Raw genomic sequence first — 25743 nt, forward strand, 5'->3', positions numbered from 1 at the left:
CCTCGACTTCGGCGATGTCATCTACAAAATAGCTTCCAATACTCTACTCAGCAAATTGGATGCAGTCTATCACAGTGCCATCCCTTTTGTTACCAAATCACCTTATACCACCCACCACTGCGACCTGTACGCTCTAGTCGGCTGGCCCTCGCTACATATTCGTTGCCAGACCCACTGGCTCCAGGTCATCTACAAGTCTATGCTAGGTAAAGCTCCACCTTATCTCAGCTCACTGGTCACGATAACAACACCAACCCGTAGCACGCGCTCCAGCAGGTATATCGCACTGGTCATCCCCAAAGCCAACACCTCCTTTGGTTTCTTTCCTTCCAGTTCTCTGCTGCCAGAGACTGGAATGAATTGCAAAAATCGCTGAAGCTGAAGACTTCCCTCACTAACTTTAAACATCAGCTATCTGAGCAGCTAACCGATCGCTTCAGCTGTACATAGTCCATCTGTAAATAGCCCACCCAATCTACCTACCTCATTCCCATATTGTTTGTATTTACTTTGCTGCTCTTTTGCACACCATCATCTGCTCAGAATCATCTGCTCATCTATCACTCCAGTGTTAATCTGCTAAATTGTCATTTGTTTGCTACTATGGCCTATTTATTGCCATACCTCCTCATGCCATTTGCACACACTGTATATAGACTTTCTTTTTTTTCTATTGTGTTGACTGTACGCTTGTCTATTCCATGTAACTCTGTGTTGTTGTTTGTGTCGCACTGCATTGCTTTATCTTGGCCAGGTCGCAGTTGTAAATGAGAACTTGTTCTCAACTAGCTTACCTGGTAAAATAAAGGTGAAATAAAAAAATGTATTAAAAAAAATTGCCCCCACACACAAAAACATGATATCTACGGCTTCCATAAAAATAACTTTACAATGTAACTAAATCTAATTGCATCAACTGAATTATAAACAGAGGGAGAATGTGTGACATTAAAGCAAGTCTACCTGAAACCATGTCACAGTAGACAGAGGCTTAACCTCACTGATATGTGTGATGACCTTCCCACTCTGTCTGCCGAATTCTTTCTCTTTGCTCTTGTTTTCCTTAATAGGATGTCGGTGGGCGGAGCTGGGAGGGTCTTCAGCGAAATGGGACACACCTGGGCTCGGGTGTGTCCAGGGATAAATACACCTCTTCCCCATTTATTGAGGAGACTCTCTCCATGCAGACACACTGATAGAGTTTGGTTGTGGCATTTTTGTTTGTTTGCCATGGCACCTTTCAACACCCCTCGCGATCACATTTATACACGCAAACTCTCACTTACACTACTGATTACTGACTACACACAGCATTGTTAATTGTTTTTAGTTGACTTCGGTTAATAAATATATTTTGCTTTATTATTATTAATATTATTCCTTATCTCCGCTTTGTCTCCCTTTTTGTTACGAACTTTGAGCCGGTTCATGACATATGATAGAAGTGATGATGAGTTGGAACCAGGAAACAGGATGACATATGGTCCTCCCACTCTTCCTCTGCAGCACCCTACATGCACTGATGTGTATTCTGTCTGTGAGTGTGTGTGCTTAGCCATGATATTTAAGGCTGATGGAAACACTCCATAATGCGATCAGAGGGAGCACGTTCAAGATTACAATGTTTCATATCGTTCCAAGACCTAATGACTTTTACGGGATTTTCTTTACCGGAAATTTGGCTATGGTTGGTTGGCTAACTGTTTGGTATTTTGTGCAACATCTGAGCAATGATGGTTTGTGTGGAGCGCATGTGTGTTAGGGTTGGACGATATGGCCAAAAAAATCATATCACAGTATTCCACACTATCACACCTCCTCCATGCTTTGCGGTGGGAACCACACATGCAGAGATCATCCGTTGACCTACTCTGCCTCTCACAAAGACACAGCAGTTGAAACCAAAAATCTCAAATTTGGACTCATCAGACCAAAGGACAGATTTCCATTGGTCTAATGTCCTTTGCTTGTATTTCTTGTCCCAAGCAAGTCTCTTCTTATTATTGGTGTCCTATAGTAGTGGTTTCTTTAGCAATTCGACCATGAAGGCCTGATTCACGCAGTCTCCCTTGAACAGCTGATGTTGAGATTACTGTTACTTGAACTCTGAAGCATTTATTTGGGCTGCAATTTCTGAGGCTGGTAACTAATGAACGTATCCTCTGCAGCAGAGGTACCTCTGGGTCTTCCTTTCCTGTGGCGGTTACTCATGAGAGCCAGTTTCATCTTTGGGCTTGATAGTTTTTGCGACTGCACAATTTTCCGCATTGACTGACCTTCATCTCTTAAAGTAATGATGGACTGTCGTTTTTCTTTGCTTATTTGAGCTGTTCTTGCCATAATATGGACTTGGTCTTTTGCCAAATAGGGCTATTTTCTGTACACCACCCCTACCTTGTCATAGCACAACTGATTGGCTCAAACGCATTAAGGAAAGAAATTCCTCATGAACTATTGCTAAAATCTCTAACATCAAAAGATTGGAACATTAGTTTTGAAATCAAAACGTTTGGAATGCTCGGGGGGTATTTAAAGAACAATCCTGTCAAATATTTATTATTTTGTGATGTCATTAACCTCTCTAGGGTATGTGGGATGCTAGCGTCCCATCTGGCCAACATCCAGTGAGATTGTAGAGCGCCCAATTCAAATACAGAAATGCTCATGATAAAAATATTTTACATTGGTTGGTTTAACAAGAAGTTAATCTTTAAACCTCAGTGTCATATTTATAAAATACTTTTCGGCGAAAGCATATCTAGCCCAGAACATACCTAGCCCAGAACATAGCCCAGTTTACAAATGATTACAACCCGTAACCAGCCAAGGAGAAGCGTTACAAAACTCAGAAATAGAGATAAAATTAATCCCTTACCTTTGATGATCTTCATATGGTGGCAATCAGAATACATTCAGTTACTCAATAAATGTTCCTTTTGTTCGATGAAGTCTCTTTATATCCAAAAACCTCCGTCTTGTTAGCACGTTGTCTTCAGTAATCCACAGGCTCAAAACGCAGTCAAAACTATCAGACAAAAAAATCCAAATTGTATCCGTAAAGTTCATAGAAACATGTCAAACGATGTTTATATTCAATCCTCAGGTTGTTTTTTAGCCTAAATGATCTATAATATTTCAACCGGACAATAACGTTCGTCAATATAAAAGGTAAACAAGAAATGTGCATGAAAAAGCTCTGCGACACGGTAGGGTTCACTCGTTCAGACTGGTCTTACTCCCTCATTCATAAGAATACAAGCCTGAAACGATTTCTAAAGACTGTTGACATCTAGTGGAAGGCATAGGAACTGCAAATGGAGTCCTAAGTCAATAGATACTGTAATGGCATTGAATAGAAAACTACAAAACCAAAATAAAAACTACTTCCTGAATGGATTTTTCTCAGGTTTTCACCTGCTAAATCAGTTATCTTATACTCACAGACACTATCTTAACAGTTCTGGAAACATTAGAGTGTTTTCTATCCAAATATACCAGTTATATGCATATCATATCTTCCGGGCTCGAGTAGCAGGCCGTTTAATTTGGGCATGCTTTTCATCCAAAATTCCGAATGCTGCCCCCTACCCTAGAGAAGTTAAGGATGGTATAACTAAATAACTATATCTCTGAGGGTGTACACATTACAGTTATCAGGTTTGCATCTAAATGTTGTACAAAATAAATTATTACTCATAAGAATAATTTTGTAAAGATAAATGTGACTTTATCCCTCTAAATGAGATATAGACTTTTGCTCAGTCAGTAACCACGCCCAAGTTGGCACAGACATTGTGATGGAACTGCCCACCAACTTGTGTGTTTAAAAGGACTTGCTGAAGAATTAACACATCAGACCAGAGAACATGAGGACCAGTCCACAAATGGTTTAACCTTTTTGGGATAGGGGGCAGCATTTTCACTTTTGGATGAATTGCATGCCCAGAGTGAACTGCCTCCTACTCTGTCCCAGATGCTAATGTATGCATAGTATTATTAGTATTGGATAGAAAACACCCTGAAGTTTCTAAAACTGTTTGAATGATGTCTGTGAGTATAACAGAACTCACATGGCAGGCAAAAACCTGAGAAAAAATTCAACCACAAAGTGGGACATCTGAGGTTTGTAGTTTTTCAACTCAGCCCCCATTGAAGATACAGGGTGATATTAGTTATGTTTCACTTCCCAAGGCTTCCACTAGATGTCAACAGTATTTAGAACCTGTTTTGAGGATTCTACTCTGAAGGAGGGCTCATAAGGGCTCTTGAGTGAGCGGTCTGGCAAGAGTGCCACAGCCTCAGTCTGGCGCTCTCGCGTGAAAGGTAGCTACGTTCCACTTCATTTGTACAGACAAAGGAATTGTCCGGTTGGAACATTAATTAAGTTTTATGTAAAAAACATCCTAAAGATTGATTCCATACTTAGGTTGGCATGTTTCTACGGGCTGTAACTGGAACTTTTTCAACTTTTCGTCCGACGTTCGGCTCGACCTGAACACGCTTTTGGATTTGTTTACCAAACGCCCTAACAAAAGAAGATATTTGGACATAACTGATGGACATTATCGAACAAATCAAACATATATGGTAGAACTGGGATTCTTGGGAGTGCATTCTAATGAAGATCATCAAAGGTAAGTGAATATTTTAAATGCTATTTCTGAGTAATGTTGACGACCCAATATGGCAGGTATCTTTTTGGCTGCTTTGTTGTCTAAAGTCTGTACTCAGATTATTGCATGGTTTGCTTTCTACGTAAAGTTTTTGGGAAATCTGACACAGCGGTTGCATTAAAGTTCCATGTATAATAGCTGTATCTTTATCAATGTTTATTATGAGTATTTCTGTAAATTGATGTGGATCACCGCATGTTTTAGAACTACTGAACGTAACGCGTCAATGTAAACTCCGATTCTTTATATAAATATGAACTTTATCAAATAAAACATACATGTATTGTGTAACATGAAGTCCTATGAGTGTCATCTGATGAAGATCATCAAAGGTTAGTGATTAATTTTATCTCCATTTCTGCTTTTTGTGACTCCTCTCTTTGGCTGAAAAAAATGACTGTTTCTCTGTGGCTTGGTGGTGACCTAACAATCGTTTGTGGTGCTTTCGCTGTAAATGCTTTTTGAAATCAGACAATGTGGCTGGATTAATGAGAATTTTATCTTTAAAATGGTGTGAAATACTTGTATGCTTGAGGAATGTTAATTATGAGATTGTTGTTGTTTTGAATTTGGCGCCCTGCACTTTCACTTGCTGTTGCGGGGTTTCCGCTAGCGGAACTACCAGACCGGGAAATGGCAAGACCCTGTTATACTATCGAGTGAAGAAGATAAAGGCTACACCGGAATATTCAGTCTGCAGCTGTTTAAATACAGGTAGTCTAGTAAACTTAACCAAAGACCACGGTGTGTAACATTTGAAGGATCCAGTTTAACGAACAGAGGGAAGAACAAGTCCATCTGATCATCTGATCAACCAATCTAACAAACACTCCGAGACAAAGAAGCATACAACCACAAATGACTTTGTGACATCTGGATGACAAACCAGAGGCTTACACCCCTTGATAACTTCCCATAGAACATCAAGTTCAACAGAGAGATGACAGAAAGACAACGCGTAAAGTTCATGTGCAAAGTATTCATATTCCCATGAGCATAGCTTTTACATGTATGTACGATAAATTGACTGTCTCCTTCTCCTTACATGCCCCTCCCTTTCCATTGTGTAACCAAACGGTCATGTCTTTGTTAGTCCACTAGGGACTTTACCTTGCGTGTTTATGTATTAATGTGTGATCCTTTAGTTAGTAAATAAGTAATTAAGCCAATTTGTGTATCGCCGATTTATCACTTAGGCTAGGGTTCGTGCAGAGTTACGAGGTCAACGACATTCAGAATGAGACGGATATGAGGAAATGATTGTTTGATGACTAGTACGATATCGATATATTCTCAAATATTCTTGAGGTTATTCTGGAAATGGTAACTCATTAAACAAACTTTTCCCATGGTGCCCCAGATTCCTAATGTTTAATTGTTACATGATTAATTTAAAACCGGGTAATAATTAAACGTTAGGTAAATATTTGATAAATAGCATGTCATCACATTAATGAGTCACAAGGCACACCTGTTAATTGAAATGCATTCCAAGTAATTACCTCATGAAGCTGGTTGAGAGAATGCAAAGAGTGTGCGAAACTGTCATCAAGGCAAAGGGACGCTCCTTTGAAGAATCTAAAATCTAAAATATATTTTGATTTGTTTAACACTTTTTCGTTAGTGCATGATTCAATGTGTTATTTCATAGTTTTGAGGTCTTCACTATTATTCTACAATGTAGAAAGTTGTAAAAATAAAACAAAACCCTGGAATGAGTAGGTGTGTCCAAACTTTTGACTGGTACTGTAAATAATAGTGTGCACTTTGAATACAGTGTTGTTCTAGGAGTATTCATGTTTCCAAGCTTCAAACATGTTCTCAAATGCCATTGAAATGGCAGCAGCAGTATGAGAACCAGCACATTCTTGAGCATGCAATATGGCTTTCCTCAGTAGGAAATCCTTGTCGACCCACTGTGCTGTCAGACTCATAATGCTCATGGGGCTGATATTGCCGGTCCAAATGTCAACTCCAGTAGGGCAACATCTGAAAAATATCGGAAATAATTGTGTGTACCGGGGCTCGACCAGTCGGTGAAAGCCAACATCATCCAGACAGAGCACGGTTGATTGTCAAAGGCAATGAATTCCGTTATCTTGGCGTTAAAGGATTTCGCCTTTCAGTTGTCTCGCTGAAATGTTCTTACTCTTTCAAATGACTGCTCAACTTGAACTTGTTTAGTTGTTGGAATTGTGCGCTTAGTATTTTCCTGCTTTTGTTCTGTGTAGCGCTGTATTTTTCGTGGCGTCATTACGTCATCTACATATCATATAGATATGCACGTCAGCTTTGACATCGGCTTTGCACATCGGCGTTAAACTAGACATCGGGCCGATGTCAATGTTGGCATTTTTAGCTAATATCATCCGATTCCGATATGCTCACCGATATATCATGCATCCCTAGAGGGATCGTGTGTGAAACAGCCAAACAGCCTTTCCCAAGGAACCAGCATGTTTCTATATGTGTAACAAACATCCTATTAAACCCTCCCCCAGGGTTTCTTCTACCAGCAGCCAACCAGCCCACTCCTGCCAAAAGATAACCCCGTTACAACACATGCACGCAAGTACGTGGACACAGTATCGCCACCCATCCCACTAACTTACAGCTTCCCATTGATACCCTGTAGTTAGGCTAACCAACAGTCATATAGCCTGTTTAGCAAGCACTTACCCAACCACATCCCCACTGTTCCATCTTATCCTATTCTAAATCTAATTCCCTCTACTATGCCAACAGACTTCCCCCACACACACCACCCCCCTGTCTGTCCTCCTGCTCCTCAACCCTCTCTCCCAACAGGCCTCTATCTGTCTGTCTGTTCTGAAGCCCTAGCCTGCTATGACTCACTCGCAAACATTCTTTTGAAGGTGTTACATTTTTTAGGAAATGTTTTCCTTTTTGCTGTAAGTCCCTCTTTCACACACACACACACACACACACACACACACACACACACACACACACACACACACACACACACACACACACACACACACACACACACACGTGACAATAATATTTTTTTCATTGAAAGGCCTTCTTTAATGTTGGAAAAAAAAAGAGAACAATAATTCTCTCATTCGCTTTCTCTCCACACTGGTTTCCTGTCTCTGAGGGTGATGTCATGTTCTCCAGTGCTAAATCTTCTGTCCTTTGACATAGTTCTCTTGCAGCACAGTGAGAACAGCCCTAACCCAAGCATGCAGACACGCACACACACACTCAGAAGCCAGTGCTCGACCTGGGCAGGAGCTCACCGGCACCTCAAATGTTCTACTACTTCAGCTCCTGTTCCTCTTATAGAATATTAGCTTAAAAGTATTGTGGAGCTCCTGTACATAAATGTAAAAAGTATGCAAAATGACCTAATTCAGTTGAAGTCAAGCCCTGTCAGAAGCAAACATAGGCTACGCCCAGTACTTATTGACAAATAACAACTCTCAACAACACAAAGACTCTCGAGCAAACACATAAAGACAAACAAACAGAAACAGGTGAGTCTTTCCATTCACCCCTCCTTTTTCCATTTGGGATTGCTCTCTCTAGAGGAACTGCTTCCCTCTCAGTAACTTAAACAGCAGGGTGTGTCCACACACAGGTAAAGACAGGTGACTCATGTTACCCACTATGCACTAATGACACTACTCCTGGGTGGGGAAAAGCTGTTCACACACTCATTCTTTCTGTTGGGGAGATCAAGAACAAAGAAACACCTTCATGCTGTCATTGGCATAACAGTAAGACAGTGTAGACAAGGAAGTTAGTACCTGCTGTGTATGTGTGCGTATGTGTGCGTGGTGAGGGGGACACCAAAGGGGAGTGGGAGCAGATTGATACTGCACTAAGAAAGGTGAAACCTTGACTCAGCCAGTCACGCTCTCTCTCGCTCTCTCTCCTCCCCCTCTCTTCTCCCTGGCAAGACAACAGTGTTAGGCAAGGCCCAACTGAATCATACCACACCTGTCTTACAACAGAAGCTCCTGTCCTGCTCCTCCTACTCAAATACCTTATCACAATGACAGGCTGCCACATTACACACTACACCCACCCACGTGCTCCGCTCTGTTATCACAAACACACTCACACTCCCAGCCCAACAACCACCTCCTCCACAGAGGATGGCTGTGGAGCGTGCACATTACACACTACACCCACCCCGTGCTCTGCTCTGTTATCACAAACACACTCACACTCACAGCCCAACAACCACCTCCTCCACAGAGGATGGCTGTGGAGCGTGCACATTACACACGACACCCACCCCCGTGCTCTGCTCTGTTATCACAAACACACTCACAGCCCAACAACCACCTCCTCCACAGAGGATGGCTGTGGAGCGTGCACATTGCACACGACACCCACCCCCGTGCTCTGCTCTGTTATCACAAACACACTCACAGCCCAACAACCACCTCCTCCACAGAGGATGGCTGTGGAGTGTGCACACTGCACACACACAATCCACTAATGACTGGTTTTGGACAGGATATTCTCAGTGCCAAAATAACTATCCTGTTATGGTGCAGACACAGGAAGAAATCTGACTGCCTATAGGTACCTATTACAGTAGAAGGCCCATAAATGTCCCATAAACCGACCTGGTACCGACGAACCTGACATTTTCTACATGTAGAATTGCAATGCTCGTCAGAGGCCAAGAACTTGACTTTGAGCCAATCAGAGAGCACAGACCTCCACATATTTTGTATTTATTATGGATCGCTATTAGCACTATTCCTGGGGTCCAGCTAAATTACGGCAGTTATATACAATAAAAAATTACATTTCACAGGGCCTCCCGAGTAGTGCAGTGGTCTAAGGCACAGTCGTCTAAGGGTTCAAATCCAGGATCTGTCGAAGCTGGCCGCGACCGGAAGACCCATGAGGCGGCGCACAATTGACCCAGCGTCGTCCGGGTTAGGGGTGGGTTAACTGCCTGTTCAGGGGCAGAACAACAGATTTGTACCTTGTCAGCTCGGGGATTTGAACTTGCAACCTTTCGGTTATTAGTCCAACGCTCTAACCACTAGGCTACCCTGCCTATAAACTTGATGAAAAGCTGTTGTTCATCCGTTTACTTTGAAAAAACATTGCATCTGGTCAAACACCATTTTTTCCCCCAAGGTTTATGGTCTTTCATAATTTGGTGAGATATACATGGATGTGTAGGTTCAGAATTAGTTGTTGGCAAGTCATGCCTAAATTTGATAATCTTACAGTACGTTGCCAATCGGCTGTGAATACCTATTTGCCATTCCTTGTGCCTCATCCCTCTCAACCATACAATTTTTCAATTTATCATCAATCCAAGAGGATTTAACAGTTATTTCCAGTCATTTGCTTATAAGTAAATGGAATAAGACATTTCATAAATGTGTCAAGTGCAGCATCTGCTTGCTCCTCATTACACACCAAAGACCATCTTCAACATAAGAATTACTACAAGCAAATACTGTATGTGCCTTCAGAAAGTATTCATACTCCTTGACTTATTCCAAATGTTCTTATGTTACAGCCTGAACTCCAAATGGATTTTTTTTAAATCTCACCCATGTACACACAATACCCCATAATGACAAAATGAAAACATGTTTAAATAATCTATTGCAATTTTTTGGTCAAGGGAAATACCACAAGTATTCACACCCCTGAGTGAATAGTTTGTAGAAGCACCTTTGGCCACGATTAAAGCTGTGAGTCTTTCTGGATAAGTGTGTAAGAGCTTTCCACACCTGGATTGTGCAACATTATTATTTTCTAAATTCTTCTAGGTCTGTCAAATTGGTTGTTGATCACTGCTAGACAACCATTTTCAGGTCTTGACATAGATTTTAAAGTAGAGTTAAGTCAAAACTGTAACTCTTAATGACTACAAGCATACCCATAACATGATGCAGCTACCTCTATGCTTGAGAATATGGATTTTGCCCCAAACATACACTTTGTACTCAGGACAAAAAGTGAATTGCTTTGACACATTTTTTGCAGTATTACTTTAGTGTCTTGTAGACAGGATGCATTTTTATGAATATTTTTTTTTCTGTAAAGGCTTCCTTCTTTTCGCTCTGTCAATTAGCTTAGTATTGTGGAGTAACTACAATGTTGTTGATGCATCCTCAGTTTTCTTCTATCATAGCCATTAATCTCTGTAACTGTTTTAAAGTCACCATTGGTCTCAAGGGGAAATCCCTGAGCAGTTTCCTTCCTATCCAGAAATTGATTTAGGAAGAACACCTGTATATTTGTAGTGACTGGTTGTATTGAATCACCATCCAAAGTGTAATTAGTAACTTAATTTAGCTCAAAGGGATACTCAATGTCTGTTTGGTTTTTTTACCCATCTACCAATAGGTCCCCTTCTTTGCGAGGCATTGGAAAACCTCCCTGGTCTTTGTTGTTGGATCTGGTTTTGAAATTCACTGCTCAACTGAGGGACCTTACAGATAATTGTAAACACAATCATATTAAACACTATTACTGTACACAGAGTGAGTCCATACAATGTTTAATTTGACTTTTACTCCTGTCCTATTTATTGTCTCAAAAACATTTGAGCTCAAGGTCCTAAACGATATCATAACCTCCATTGATAATAGAGACATTACTGTGCAGCCAAATTCATCCACCTGGCCAAGGCTTTCAACTCTGTCAATCACAAAATTCTTATTGACAGACTCAACAGCCTTGGTTTCTCAAATGATTGCCTCGCCTGGTTCACCAACTACTTCTCTGATAGAGTTCAGTGTGTAAAATTGAAGGGCCGGTTGTCCGGACCTCTGGCAGTCTCTATCGGGGTGCCACAGGGTTCAATTCCCGGGACCACTCTCTTCTCTGTATACATCAATAATGTCGCTCTTGCTGCTGGTGATTCTTTGATCCACCTCTACACAGATGACACCATTCTGTATACCCATGGCCCTTCTTTGGACAATGTGTTAACTAACCTCCAGACGAGCTTCAATGCCATACAACTCTCCTTCCGTGGCCTCCAACTGCTCTTAAAATGCAAGTAAAACTAAATGCATGCTCTTCAACCGATCGCTGCCCGCACATACCCGCCCGTCCAGCATCACTACTCTGGACGGTTCTGACTTAGAATATGTGGACAACTACAAATGCCTAGGTGTCTGGTTAGACTGTAAACTCTCCTTCCAGACTCACAATAAACATCTCCAATCCAAAATGAATTCTAGAATCGGCTTCCTATTTCGCAACAAAGCATCCTTCACCCATGCTGCCAAACATATCCTCATAAAACGGACCATCCTACCGATCCTAGACTTCGGTGATGTCATTTACAAAATAGCCTCCAACACTCTACTCAACAAATTGGATGCAGTCTATCACAGTGCCATCCGTTTTGTCACCAAAGCCCCATATACTACCCACCACTGCGGCCTGTACGCTCTCGTTGGCTGGCCCTCGCTTCATACTTGTCGTCAAACCCACTGGCTCTAGGTCATCTACAAGTCTCTACAAGGTAAAGCCCCGCCTTATCTCAGCTCACTGGTCACCATAGCAGCACCCACCCGTAGCACGCACTCCAACAGGTATAACTCACTGGTCACCCCCAAAGCCAATTCTTCCTTTGGCCGCCTCTCCTTCCAGTTCTCTGCTGCCAATGACTGGAATGAACTGCAAAAAAAGTCACTTAAGCTGGAGACCCATATCTCCCTCACTAGCTTTAAGCACCAGCTGTCAGAGCAGCTCACAGATCACTGCACCTGTACATAGCCCATCTGTAAATAGCCCATCCAACTACCTCATCCCCATACTGTATTTATTTATTTTTCTTGCTCCTTTGCACCCCAGTATATCTAATTGCACATTCATCTTCTGCACATTCTACCATTCCAGTGTTTAATTGCTATATTGTAATTACTTCGCCACCATGGCCTATTTATTGCCTTACCTCCCTTATTTGCACATGCTGTATATAGACTTTGTCTACTGTATTATTGATTGTATATTCCATGTGTAACTCTGTGTTGTTGTATGTGTCGAACTGCTTTGCTTTATCTTCGCACGGTCGCAGTTGCAAATTAGAACTTGTTCTCAACTAGCCTACCTTTTTAAATAATGGTGAAATATATATACAGTTTATATATATTTGTTGTTTTAAAAAAGCAAACAGAGAGAAGGCGGAGGACTTGCTCACTGTATATATCCTGGCTGCACATACACTATACAAAGGGGAGATGACCAACTCACAAGTTGGTGCTGTAGAAACAAGCAGTCAAACAGCAGTGAGAACGAGCAGCGTGAATGACAGCGTGAAAATAGCAAAAATAACAGCTGTGAAAATAGCACACCTCCGGACCTGGGGGAGTAAACAGAAGTGACAAGAAAAAGATCAAAGGGAGGGCACTTTTCCCAGTGTAATCAACTCCATTTAATCATAATTGTTTTAACTAAAACAATAAATCTGCATAATACATGTTTTTTTTCTAGAGCAAGTCTTTGAATTAGATTTTTTTTTACAACAAGCTAAGGAGTTTTGTGCTTGAAAGATTTTTGTTCGGTTCAGTTTGATCATCTGCATCCGCTCATTAGTTAGCTAGCTAACGTTAGCTTATTGACTGAGCCAGGCAGTCACAAACACTTCATATGAAAAGAATGGGATGTAAGTGAAGCACAAAGCACATAACACTACATAACACTGCTTTACCAAGCTAGCTATCTAGCAAGATCATGAAGAAATCATTTAATTCCCTTTAGCCCATACTGTCAGTGCCAGTAATCTGGCTAGCTAATGTTAGCACACCATAGCTACTAACTAGCTACTCCACCAACTCTCAACAGCTAACAGACAGCTGCTTCATTCAAAAATGAATCCATTGTGATACAATACTAATGTTGCTAGCTATGCTAGTTATCTAGCTGTGGCCAACTGGTTAGTATCAACAAGAGCTTATTACAAATTCTAGCTAGCAAAAACATTAGCACAGCTTGCCAGTTAGCTTACATTAGCTACAGCAGGCACAAGCCCAACAAGCTACCGCCACCTTGTGGCCTGGAGCATTTAAACGTAGAAAATCGGAGGTAAAACTGTTATATATGAACAACAAAAAGTTAACTGCTAACACTGGGCAGAGGCGCTCAGTACCTTTCGGCAATCAGATTTCTCGGTGTGTCTGGCCCTTTACATCCTTAGGGAACCCGGGAGTGTTTCTTTCGACCCCCTCCCTCGCCTACTTCCATGGTTCAAATGAAGTTAAACGATTTCCATTTCCTTGTGATCATGTGGGTGTGTGGAGTAGATAGGCTCCTTAGTTTAGGCCTCATAGAATTTTGTTTTAGCTCTGTATCTCATAATAGTTTAGGTTGAGTTCGAGGGTGAGAAGAGCTGATTGTGTATCTGTTCTTAAGATAACACTTTCTCTCCCTACTGTGATTGTCATATGCTTCTTCTATAATAATAATAATAATAGCTTTAAAAGCTTAGCAGCGCTTTGGATTGTGTTACTGTGGTTTTGGCTGTCAATGTGGCTTACGGGTGTTGTAATCTTCCGGGGTTTAAGCTTTATAATAAAACATACATACCCAAGATAGAGGGGGGATCCTCTGTGTCCATGGCAACCATGCGCATGTGGTGTCCAAGCCTCCCACCACCCCAGAACTGTAGTGTGTGTGTGTGTGTGTGTGTGTGTGTGTGTGTGTGTGTGTGTGTGTGTGTGTGTGTGTGTGTGTGTGTGTGTGTGTGTGTGTGTGTGTGTGTGTGTGTGTGTGTGTGTATCATCAGTGCCCACTCCTCAGGCAAGACTGTCTGACTATAATCCCCAATGGGCCGTGCCAGCGGTTGATCTGTCTGTATGGAGGTGGAGGAGGGGGAAGCAGGTCTCTTCATCTATTATTAGTGGTTCCCAAACTTTTTATAGTCCCGTACCCCTTAAAACATTCAACCTCCAGCTGTATACCCCCTCTAGCACTAGGGTCAGGGCACTCTCAAATTTTATTTTTGGCAGTGAAATGAGGCTACGCAGGCGAGAAAAAAACCTCACCCGAATGTATAGCCCCGTTGGAAAATATAAATGGACTGTTTGAAAATGCGAAGAAAAATAAATTAAATGTGAACCCCAGTTTGGGAATACCTGTATTATTATACAGTGGGGAGAACAAGTATTTGATACACTGCCAATTTTGCAGGTTTTCCTACTTACAAAGCATGTAGAGGTCTGTGATTTTTATCATAGGTACACTTCAACTGTGAGAGCCGGAATCTAAAACAAAATCCAGAAAATCACATTGTATGATTTTTAAGTAATTAATTAGCATTTTATTGCATGACATAAGTATTTGATACATCAGAAAAGCAGAACTTAATATTTGGTACAGAAACCTTTGTTTGCAATTACAGAGATCATATGTTTCCTGTAGTTCTTGACCAGGTTTGCACACACTGCAGCAGGGATTTTGGCCCACTCCTCCATACAGACCTTCTACAGATCCTTCAGGTTTCGGAGCTGTCGCTGGGCAATACGGACTTTCAGCTCCCTCCAAAAATGTTCTATTGGGTTCAGGTCTGGAGACTGGCTAAGCCACTCCAGGACCTTGAGATGCTTCTTACGGAGCCACTCCTTAGTTGCCCTGGCTGTGTGTTTCGGGTCGTTGTCATGCTGGAAGACCCAGCCACGACCCATCGTCTATGCTCTTACTGAGGGAAGGAGGTTGTTGGCCAAGATCTCACGATACATGGCCCCATCCATCCTCCCCTCAATACTGTGCAGTCATCCTGTCCCCGTTGCAGAAAAGCATCCGCAAAGAATGATGTTTCCACCTCCATGCTTCACGGTTGGGATGGTGTTCTTGGGGTTGTACTCATCCTTCTTCTTCCTCCAAACACTGAGTGGAGTTTAGACCAAAAAGCTCTATTTTTGTCTCATCAGACCACATGACCTTCTCCCATTCCTCCTCTGGATCATCCAGATGGTCATTGGCAAACTTCAAATGGGCCTGGACATGCGCTGGCTTGAGCAGGGGGACCTTGCGTGTGCTGCAGGATTTTAATCCATGACGGTGTAGTGTGTTACTAATGGTTTTCTTTGAAACTGTGGTCCCATCTCTATTCAGGTCATTGCCCAGGTCCTGCCGTGTAGTTCTGGGCTGATCCATCACCTTCTTCATGATCATTGATGCCCCACGAGGTGAGATATTGCATGGAGCCCCAGACTGAGGATGATTGAACGTCATCTTGAACTTTTGCTTTCACCAAGCTGCTTGCCTATTGTCCTGTAGCCCATCCCAGCCTTGTACAGGTCTACAATTTTAGCCCTGATGTCCTTACACCTCTCTCTGGTCTTGGCCATTGTGGAGACGTTGGAATCTGTTTGATTGAGTGTGTGGACAGGTGTCTTTTACACAGGTAACGAGTTCAAACAGATGCAGCTAATACAGGTAATGAGTGGAGAACAGGAGGGCGTCCACAAAGACATACATGTAGCATTCTCCATGCCATGCACTGTCTAAGACTGCAAAGTCATGCTATAGGCCTACAACACTAAACTAATGCCATGTTGGCCTATAATTCACACTGTAAAGTACTGAAAAGACTGTATAATGTAAAGACAACTAGTGCGGTATAAACATTAGCTAACGCTAACAGGCACAGTAGGCTCGTTGACATGGGGGTAAGGGATCTGCAGATTAACTCCGTGTACTGCGGCAGAATCGACTCAGCTCCATAATTCAGAGTACATCAGTGAACTTGCCTCATGGCTAACACCTCTTTCTCTCTGTCTTGGAGTACACATCACGGACAAACTGAAATGGTCAACCCACACAGACAGAGTGGTGAAGAAAGCGCAACAGCGCCTCTTCAACCTCAGGAGGCTGAAGAAATTGGACTTGTCATCTAAAACCCTCAAACTTTTACAGATGCACAATTGAGAGCATCCTGTTGGGCTGTATCATCACCTGGTATGGCAACTGCACCACACACAACTGCAGGGCTCTCCAGAGGGTGGTGCAGTCTGCACAACGCATCACCAGGGGAAAACTACCTGCCCTCCAGGACACCTACAGCACTTGCTGTCACTGTCACAGGAAGGCCAAAATGATAATCAAGCACAACAACCTGCTCACCCCACTACCATCCAGAAGGCAAGGTCAGTACAGGTGCATCAAAGCTGGGACCGAGAGACTGAAAAAAAGCTTCTATCACAAGGCCATCGGGCTGCTAAACAGCAATCACTAACACAGAGAGGCTGCTGCCTACATACAGACTTGAAAGCATTGGACACTTTAATAAATAGATCACAAGCCACTTTATTAATGCCACTTTAATAATGATGTTTACATATCTTGCATTACTCATCCCATATATATATTACTGTATTTTATACCATCTATTGCATCTTGCCTATGCCGCTCGGTCATTGCTCATCCATATATTTATATGTACATATTCCAGCCCATTACTTAGATTTGTGTGTATTAGGTAGTTGTTGTGGAATTGTTAGATTACTTGTTAGATATTGCTATCGGAACTACAAGCACAAGCATTTCGCTACACTCGCAATAACATCTGCTAACCATGTGTATGTGACCAATAAAATGTCATTTGTCTCAGTCTCTCTCTGTGTCTGTCTCTCTGAGCTTTATTGGCATGGGAAACATATGTTTACATTGCTAAAGCAAGTGAATTAGATTATAAACAAAAAAACATTTACAGTAAACATTACACTCACAAATCTTGCTGCTATGATGGCTAGGGCAAATAACTTCTAATAAATATATATAATATAGCCTATTCCCAAAATAGGGTGCAATGCTGTCAAGGGTACACCAAATAAAAATGTTATTCACATATATATTTTTTTTGTCTTCACATTTTCAAACAGTCCATTTATATTTTGGTGAGGTTTATTTGTCGCCCGAGTAGCCTCGTTTCACAGGCAAAATTAGATTAAACTATCTAGTGTTCAGCGAAATAACAACACAATGTCAAATACAGGTAGCCTTGTCAAATAATGAACATCCAATCACATTAACAATTGCTCTCTCACAGGAATTCCACTGACTGTAGCTGCTGCTCATGTTGGTATCTGTACTGATGGCGCAAAAGCCATGACAGGGAGACATAGTGGAGTGGTAACGCATGGGCAAGCAGTTGCTCCTGACGCTACTTGGATACACTGCAGCATCCACCGAGAGGCTCTTGCTCCCAAGGGAATGTCTGACAGCTTGACTTTGTTAAAGCAAGGCCCCTGAACTCTCGTGTATTTTCTGCACTATGCAATGATATGAGCAGCGACCATGTAACGCTTTTACAACATACAGAAGCGCACTGGTTATCAAGGGGCAAAATATTGACACTTTTTAAAATTGAGACAACTTTAAAGTCTTCTTTACTGACCATAATTTTCACTTGTCTGACCACTTGGATGATGGTAAGTTTCCCACACGACTGGCCTATTTGGGTGATGTTTTTTCTCACCTGAATGATCTGAATCTAGGATTACAGGGACTCTCCGCAAATAAATTCAATGTGCGGGAAAAAATGTAGGCTATGATTAAGAAGTTGGCGCTCCTCTCTGTCTGCATTAACAAGGACAACACACAGGTCTTTCCATCATTGTATGATTTTTTGTGTGCAAATTTACTCAAACTTACGGACAATGTCGAATGTGATATAGCGAAGCACCTGAGTGAGTTGGGTACGCAGGTAGTTCCCCGAAACGGATGACACAAACAACTGGATTCGTTATCCCTTTCATGCCCTGCCTCCAGTCCTCTTACCAATATCTGAACAAGAGAGCTTCATCGAAATTGCAACAAGCAGTTCTGTGAAAATGTAATTTAATCAGAAGCCACTGACAGACTTCTGGTTTGGGCTGCGCTCAGAGTATCCTGCCTTGGGCAAATCGCGCTGTTAAGACACTGGTGCCCTTTGCAAGCACATACATATGTGAGAGTGAATTCTCGGCCCTCACTAGCATGAAAACTAAATATAGGCACAGGCTGTGTGTGGAAAATTATTTAAGACAGACCCTCTCCAACACAACCCAACATTGTAGAGTAATGTGCATCCTTTCAAGCACACCCTTCTCATTAACATGTGGTGAGTTATTCACAATTTTCGATGAACAAGTAATATTTTATATGTAAGATGGTTAAAGAAAGAGCAAAATTACACTATATTCAAAAGTTTGGGGTCACGTAGAAATGCCCTTTTTTAAAGAAAAGCACATTTGTTGTCCATTAAAATAACATCAGATTTATCAGAAATAAAGTGTAGACATTGTTAATGTTGTAAATGATTATTGTATCTGGAAATGGCAGATTTTTAATGGAATATCTACATAGGCATACAGAGCCCCAATATTAGCAACCATCACTCCTGTGTTCCAATGGCACGTTGTGTTAGCTAATCCAAGTTTATCATTTTAAAAGGCTAATTGATTAGAAAATCCTTTTGCAATTATGTTAGCACAGCTGAAAACTGTTGTTCTGATTAAATAAGCAATAAAACTGGCCTTCTTTAGATTAGTTGAGTATGTGGAGCATCAGCATTTGTGGGTTTGATTACAGGCTCAAAATGGCTAGAAACAAAGACCTTTCTTCTGAAACTCATCAGTCTATTCTTGTTCTGAGAAATGAAGGCTATTCAATGCGAGAAATTGCCAAGAAACTGAAGATCTCGTACAATGCTGTGCCCTACTACCTTCGCAGATCAGCTGGCTCTAACCAGAATAGAAAGAGGAGTGGGAGGCCCCGGTGCACAACTGAGCAAGAGGAAAATTACATTAGTGTCTAGTTTGAGAAACAGACGTCTCAAGTCCTCAACTGGCAGCTTCATTAAAAAGTACCCGCAAAACACCAGTCTCAACGTCAACAGTGAAGAGGCGACTCTGGGATGCTGGCCTTCCTGGCAGAGTTACAAAGAAAAAGACATATCTCAGACTGGCCAATAAAAATAAAAGATAAAGATGGGCAAAATAACACAGACACTGGACAGAGAGGAACTCTCTGAGAGAGAGAGAGCGAGAGAGAGTGTTGAGCGTGAGGTGCATTCTATTATGTAACACAAATGCTTCATTTCCAAAATGGAGAACTTCTCTGGACATTTCTCCAGATCGCTCTGCCAATATCAGACTGTTTTTCTACAATATGTGCCACACACTGAATCTGTGCTTCCTTCTCCATTGGTCATTACTGACCTTTAACTATGGTCGGAGATCAGTGTACAGCCCCCCAGTTACAGTTAAATGAGCTTTTCAATGGATAGGCTGAAGCATCTCCCTGCCCTGTGTGTATCTGTGGCCAAAACACTGTGAGGACACTGACGCAGAAGCTACATTTTGGCTACAATCCCCAACATACACATACACATAGTCCCCATTCTACACTGCCTTGTTTATGGTGATGAAGTGCAAGGGTAGGAAGGAGAGAAAGGCTGAGAAAGGAGAGAGCCATAGAGAAAGCAAATCAGATGTAGAGATAGACAGAGAGAGAGGGAATGAGCGACAGAGCCATGGATAGACAGTGGGAGAGAGAGGGTTAAGCGAGATAGAAAACAAGCGACCGAGCGTCAGAGAGAGGGAGAGAGGATGAGTGAGGGATAGAAGAATGAGTGTCCGAGAATGTAAGCAACAGAGAGAGTGAGCGAGATAGAGAGATCCCCAGCAGCAGTACTGGCCCACTGTGACTCCGAGGGCTAAATGAGCCAGGCGTGTTGCCTCCTGATGCTCTGTGACCTAGATTGGGAGACGCAGACACGACCGTAATCTCTCTTTCTCTCTCCCCCAACTGTCTCTCTCTCTTTTTCTCCCCTTCTCCACTCAGCACTGAACAGGCTGCTGTGCTGAAAAAGCTGCCTCTCCTCCCCACATCAACAGACAGTACACACACACAAACACACGACTGGACAAACACTCACAAGTCACTATAGTCCACACTGAGACAGGGCTCAAAGCAAAGGGAATCCTATTCACTCAGCTCTTATCAGAGCATTACACCACACTATACACACAGACCTTGGAGACAAGGCAGGAGACACAAAAACCAGGCAAAGGGGCACACATTGTGTGTGTGTGAAGTAGTCATATTTACAGTAGCTGTACAGCTAGCTTACTTTCACACACACATACAGTTCATTTTAGCAGCTTAAAACACATAAAGGGTTGTGGTTGAGCATTTTGAATTCCAGCCAGCATGGCTTTGATCCTCTCAATGGCTACCATTGTGTCCCCACAGTCACCGGGGTTAGAGCTGGGTGTACGGGAGACCTTAAAGGGATAATTCAGGATTTTGGCAATGAGGCCCTTTATATACTTCCCAGTGTCAGATGAATATAATTTTCATGTCTCTGTGTCCAGTGTAAAGGAAGTAAGATGTAGTTTCGCAAGCCAATGCTAACTAGCGTTAGAGCAATAACTGAACGTCTATAGGTATCTGCGAAGTATCCCTTTAATACGCACATGCACGCACACGCGCGCACAAACACGCACATAATCCACCACCACTGCAATGGTGCATATTTCCTATATTTGTTGCCATGGGAGTCCCGTCTTTGGGACAAAGTGACAACAATGGGCTGATTGTTAGAAATGTAAAGGATATGCATGAGAAACATTAAGAAGACTCCGGATAGACTGCTACTACTCCATATAAATGGAAATGTACTGGCAGTCCATTAAAATAGATGATGTGTTTTGGTGCATAATACTGATAAAGTACTTCCCTAAAGATAGATAGTAGAGAGTAGGCTGTGTTTACAGCAACAGCTTTGATATTTTTTTTTCTATTGTGTTATTGACTGTACGTTTGTTTATCCCATGTGTAACTGTGTTGTTTGTGTTGCACTGCTTTGCTTTATCTTGGCCAGGTCACAGTTGTACATGAAAACGTGTTCTCAACTGGCCTACCTGGTTAAATAAAGGTGGAGGAAAAATCCAATAAAAAGACTGTTGTTCGCCACTGTGACAGAGACTTTCAGATGAATGGTGGACGCACTGGGGGTTTTGAGTTTCTATTGAGTTGTTGTGCTACTGAAGCCTTTACTGACTCCAGTCTCAACTGATCCAATTCATGTACTGTATGATACTAGCTACAGTTAAACTACAACCACCAGCAGGCTGATGGAACTACAAACATGGCTACTCCGGTCTGGCCATCTGGTCATAGCTCAGTGTGGCTGGAATAATGAGACAGGCTTCTCTTTGTGGTGAATCAATCGTTGGGTGTTAAGTGCTGCTGGGGCTCAAAATGGATTATGTGTGTGAGGAGTCAGTGGACTAGCTGAGAGCTACAGGGCTGATGGGCGGGAATAAACAAACACCTCAAACTTGAGCCATAAGACCACAACAACAGCCCATTTCAAACACTCATCACTCAAAGTACAATGTATCCTAATAAACATGTATCTAGGCTACATTTTAATAAGCCTACACTGTCTGTTAATGTAACTACAGAGATTGTCAAGTGATAGGCCTACACGAGGAGCTGGTAGGTCTTAACAAGGGTAGTTAACTACTGCTCTAAATGTCAGAGGACAACAGACAAATAAGCATACAGCAAGCTGGCATTTACAGTTGAGTAGTAGAGTTGTATAGGCCTACTACTGCTGAGCTCTTCAGTCACTAAAGCAAAAAAAAAAAAACTTTCAATAAAAATAAAATAAAACCAGTGCCACACAACGACACTCGATTTGCACACACAGCAGAAAACTAGAGACAGTCTGTTTATGCAGTACATCTGTTTATATACCATGCCATTATTATTAATAGATAGGAACTCCTGTCTGTTTTCTCTCTCTCCATCTGTGTGTGTGATCCTAAGGAGAGCAGCACTACTCCGAACTGTCACTTACCAAACTGTTAATTGCTGTCTATTATTAAACGAGACCACAAGTAGAAGTGAGTTCACCCACCATTTGTAACAGTGAATTAAGGCTCCTCCATCACTCAGACTTTTTCAGAAGTGCCCTGTGACATATTAAAACAGCCCAATCTAATTGATTTGATCAATGTAAAAATAGATTTCACGCGTCTTTTTGAGCAGACTGGTCTCTGTAACAGCTAGACGCAACATAGTAAACGTAAATCTGGGACACTCAAATGAGTATGATATGTTACATAAGATAGGTTACTTAAGGCAAAAGCAGAAGGAGGGTGGTTGGTCGGGGTGAATGGGTTGGCCTATAACATGGACGTCAAGCAGCCAAAAGGTTGCGTGTTTGGATCTCATCACGGAGAACTTTAGCATTTTAGATCATTAGAAACTACTTACTATTTTTTAGCTACTTTGCAATTACTTAGCATGTTAGTTAACCCTAACCCCTAGAGCTAGCTAACATTAATGTTAGCTACTTAGCTAACGTTAGTCACAACACATTGGAATTAGTATTGTACATTTTGTCATTCGTAACATATCGTGCAAATTGCCTTTCGGAACACATCGTACGAACTGCAATTCGTAACACATCGTACGAAATGGATGATGGACATCCACAAATGAATAGATCCCATACGAAACGTAACATATACTACTAAATGGAGTGTCTCGGATTTACATACAGACTCATACGAAATGCTCTGAGACCATGTTGTTTTGAGGGAGTTGTTTTGATTAGTTTGTAACCACTGAGAGGCCATCTTTGTGGCTGTATCCCAGGGGGGCTGTGTTTGATGATGTGCATTTGATTCTACTATGATTCTCTTGTTAGGCTATTGTCCTCACATTGAGACATTTCAGAAAGCAACTCTTGAATGATTATTACAGGTGAGTAGTGACAAAAGTAACTTTTTTAGTATCAAATAAAACACATTTTGAAATTATACTCAGCAGATTTGATGGAAAATCCCAAAGTGCCAGGACCCACGGCCAAAGGTCTGGTGATGGCAGAATAGTATGGAGGCCTTGGAAAATGACTGAAAATGTTTCTCCACACCTGGCCTCCTGTTTCAGTTTCAATCATCCAACTGGGTCTGGGTGAGACCTGGACAGTCGGAATCCATGATGACTCCATGGAGTCATGCGTTTCAGCGGTAAGCTGTGAAGAGCTCAATAGGCACAGTGTGAAACTGTACTAATTATTCAATGTTCACACAGTGGGGACAGGGGAGCAGGTTCAGGGAGAGAATTGACTTCAGTAAGTCAGTCACCAATGGTAACTCTACTTTTCCATCACATACGTTCTCTCCTTCCTCTGCAAAACTGAAACATTACATTACTCATGCACCCCGGGGTGCTTTGAACCGCATGGCACAGATCTAGCAATACTGTGATTCACCCACCAAGGAGAAGACTTGCATAACACCATATTATTTATTTATTATTTTTAGTCAAAACAAGGCAAACGCTGAATTCCCACATTAACAAGAGAGTTTAGCAGTCGACAGCCTTGAAGGTCTATAGAACGTGCAGCATAATTTCAACAGTACTATCGCTTGAGAAACAGACACAATAACTATGTGATGAGGAAGAGAGCATTGACCTAATTTCTGACAAGAGGAAAACCTCTATGATCTCCTTTTTTAAACTGTAAATTACATGAAGGCAGTTTTTATCCTAGTTACTAGAGAAAAATGCACTGACTCTGCAAAGCAAATTGGAAGATTGTGTTAAATGTTGAGAGCTATGGTAAGTATTATGTAAAGTATAAATAAACAAATAAACTTATTTTTTTAAATCCAGTCATAAGCTATACATAGTATCATACAGTTAATACATCAAAAGCCTTATCCAATAAAATAGTAATCGCTCTATATCCTCATTTCTCAAAAAAACTATGCCAACACTAGGCGAAAATAATAACGATGGTATTTTGATTACATTAACTATAGTAGCTAATCAAATGGAAATAGGTCAGTGTTTTTATCCTCCGCGGCAACATTGCAGGGGGAGGGTGTCGTGCTTGCCCGGCTATAGACTGCAGTTCTCACCACTGACAGCGGACGGGTGATTGTTGTTGTTTTTATCTGGGACACACACGTAGGAGCGTTTACGGGACACAACACCTATTTCTCTTTCCCCCGTCTAAAATCCTTACCTTCGGACAGTTCCAAATCCAACTCCGCCAATTGGTCCTTGACCTCTTTCGGTAGTGCCAACATATCCACGCCTCGGTCCGCCATCGTTGCAGGAATAAAACGTAGAATGTTTACAAATTAAAAGTGGTGACAAGTTCCTGAATCAACGAGAAAAGCAAAAATCAAGACAGTACTCCATCCTTTCGACTCCCTAACACCGCCATAACTGTGAGCAATGAACAACTCACCAAAGGAATCTGTCACATGACCATGTCTGATGTTAATGGTTGTGACTGGAGCATGAAATCAATCAATAGACTGCCTGCTCCCCCTGGCGTTACTGTATGGCAGGGATCATCAACTAGATTCAGCCATCAACTATATTTTCTTGAGCGGTTGGTGAGGGGCCGGAACATAATTACAAATCATTTGTAGACTGCAAATTGCCAGCAATAAACCCAAATAATGTTTGACAATCATTTCAAACATTGCTTACATTTGTATACAATCATTATGCGTGGGAACAGATTTCTTAAATTAAAATCACTGGAGCTGATTTCCTGGTGTTTTTACAGTCTTTTATGTCAGACTATGAACAATCAAAAAAACTTTGGGGGCCAAATAAAACCAACCACATTTCAAATTCGGCCCACCAGTTGGTGAATCCTGCTGTATGGAAAATGAATGTTTATGAGCATTTCACACATCACTGACTGAACACACACTGGGCTACTGTTTATGAAACTATGGTCCATAATATCGGTCAGTCAACTATTGCAATTTCATGACAAGATGAACATACTAACATCACACAAATGTCTGGAACACAATTTTAGAGGCTAATTCTAAATTCCACAAGTCAATTTTCACTTAGTCATGCATTCATGTCAGTGGGAGACTTAGTGAAAAATACATTTAGTGGAAGTTAGGATTCTCCCCTTACGCTCTATACACAGTCACACGCAGGGTCTAGCTCGCTCTCTGGCATACAGAAGCCTTCTCGTTTCCTGTGCTTGTTGTGTACACGTATGCCACCAGCCCACCCTAATCCCTGAGCACATCAGACAGCTTCTGCTCCTACTGTCATGGAG

General features: G+C 41.8%; 1 protein-coding gene across 1 annotated transcript in view; it reads right to left on the bottom strand.

Annotated features, from left to right (window-relative positions):
• LOC124004032 (disco-interacting protein 2 homolog B-A-like) overlaps window positions 1–24890 on the bottom strand; it is an 84930-nt gene extending 60040 nt beyond the window's left edge. The window contains exon 1 of the mRNA XM_046312771.1: window positions 24673–24890. Coding sequence (XP_046168727.1) covers window positions 24673–24757 — 85 coding nt within the window. The 5' untranslated portion in view covers window positions 24758–24890. The remainder of the gene's footprint in view (window positions 1–24672) is intronic.
• Window positions 24891–25743: the final 853 nt, after the last annotated feature.

Source organism: Oncorhynchus gorbuscha, linkage group LG18 (assembly GCF_021184085.1).
Source record: "Oncorhynchus gorbuscha isolate QuinsamMale2020 ecotype Even-year linkage group LG18, OgorEven_v1.0, whole genome shotgun sequence".
In the NCBI taxonomy this organism is placed as follows: Eukaryota; Metazoa; Chordata; class Actinopteri; order Salmoniformes; family Salmonidae; genus Oncorhynchus; species Oncorhynchus gorbuscha.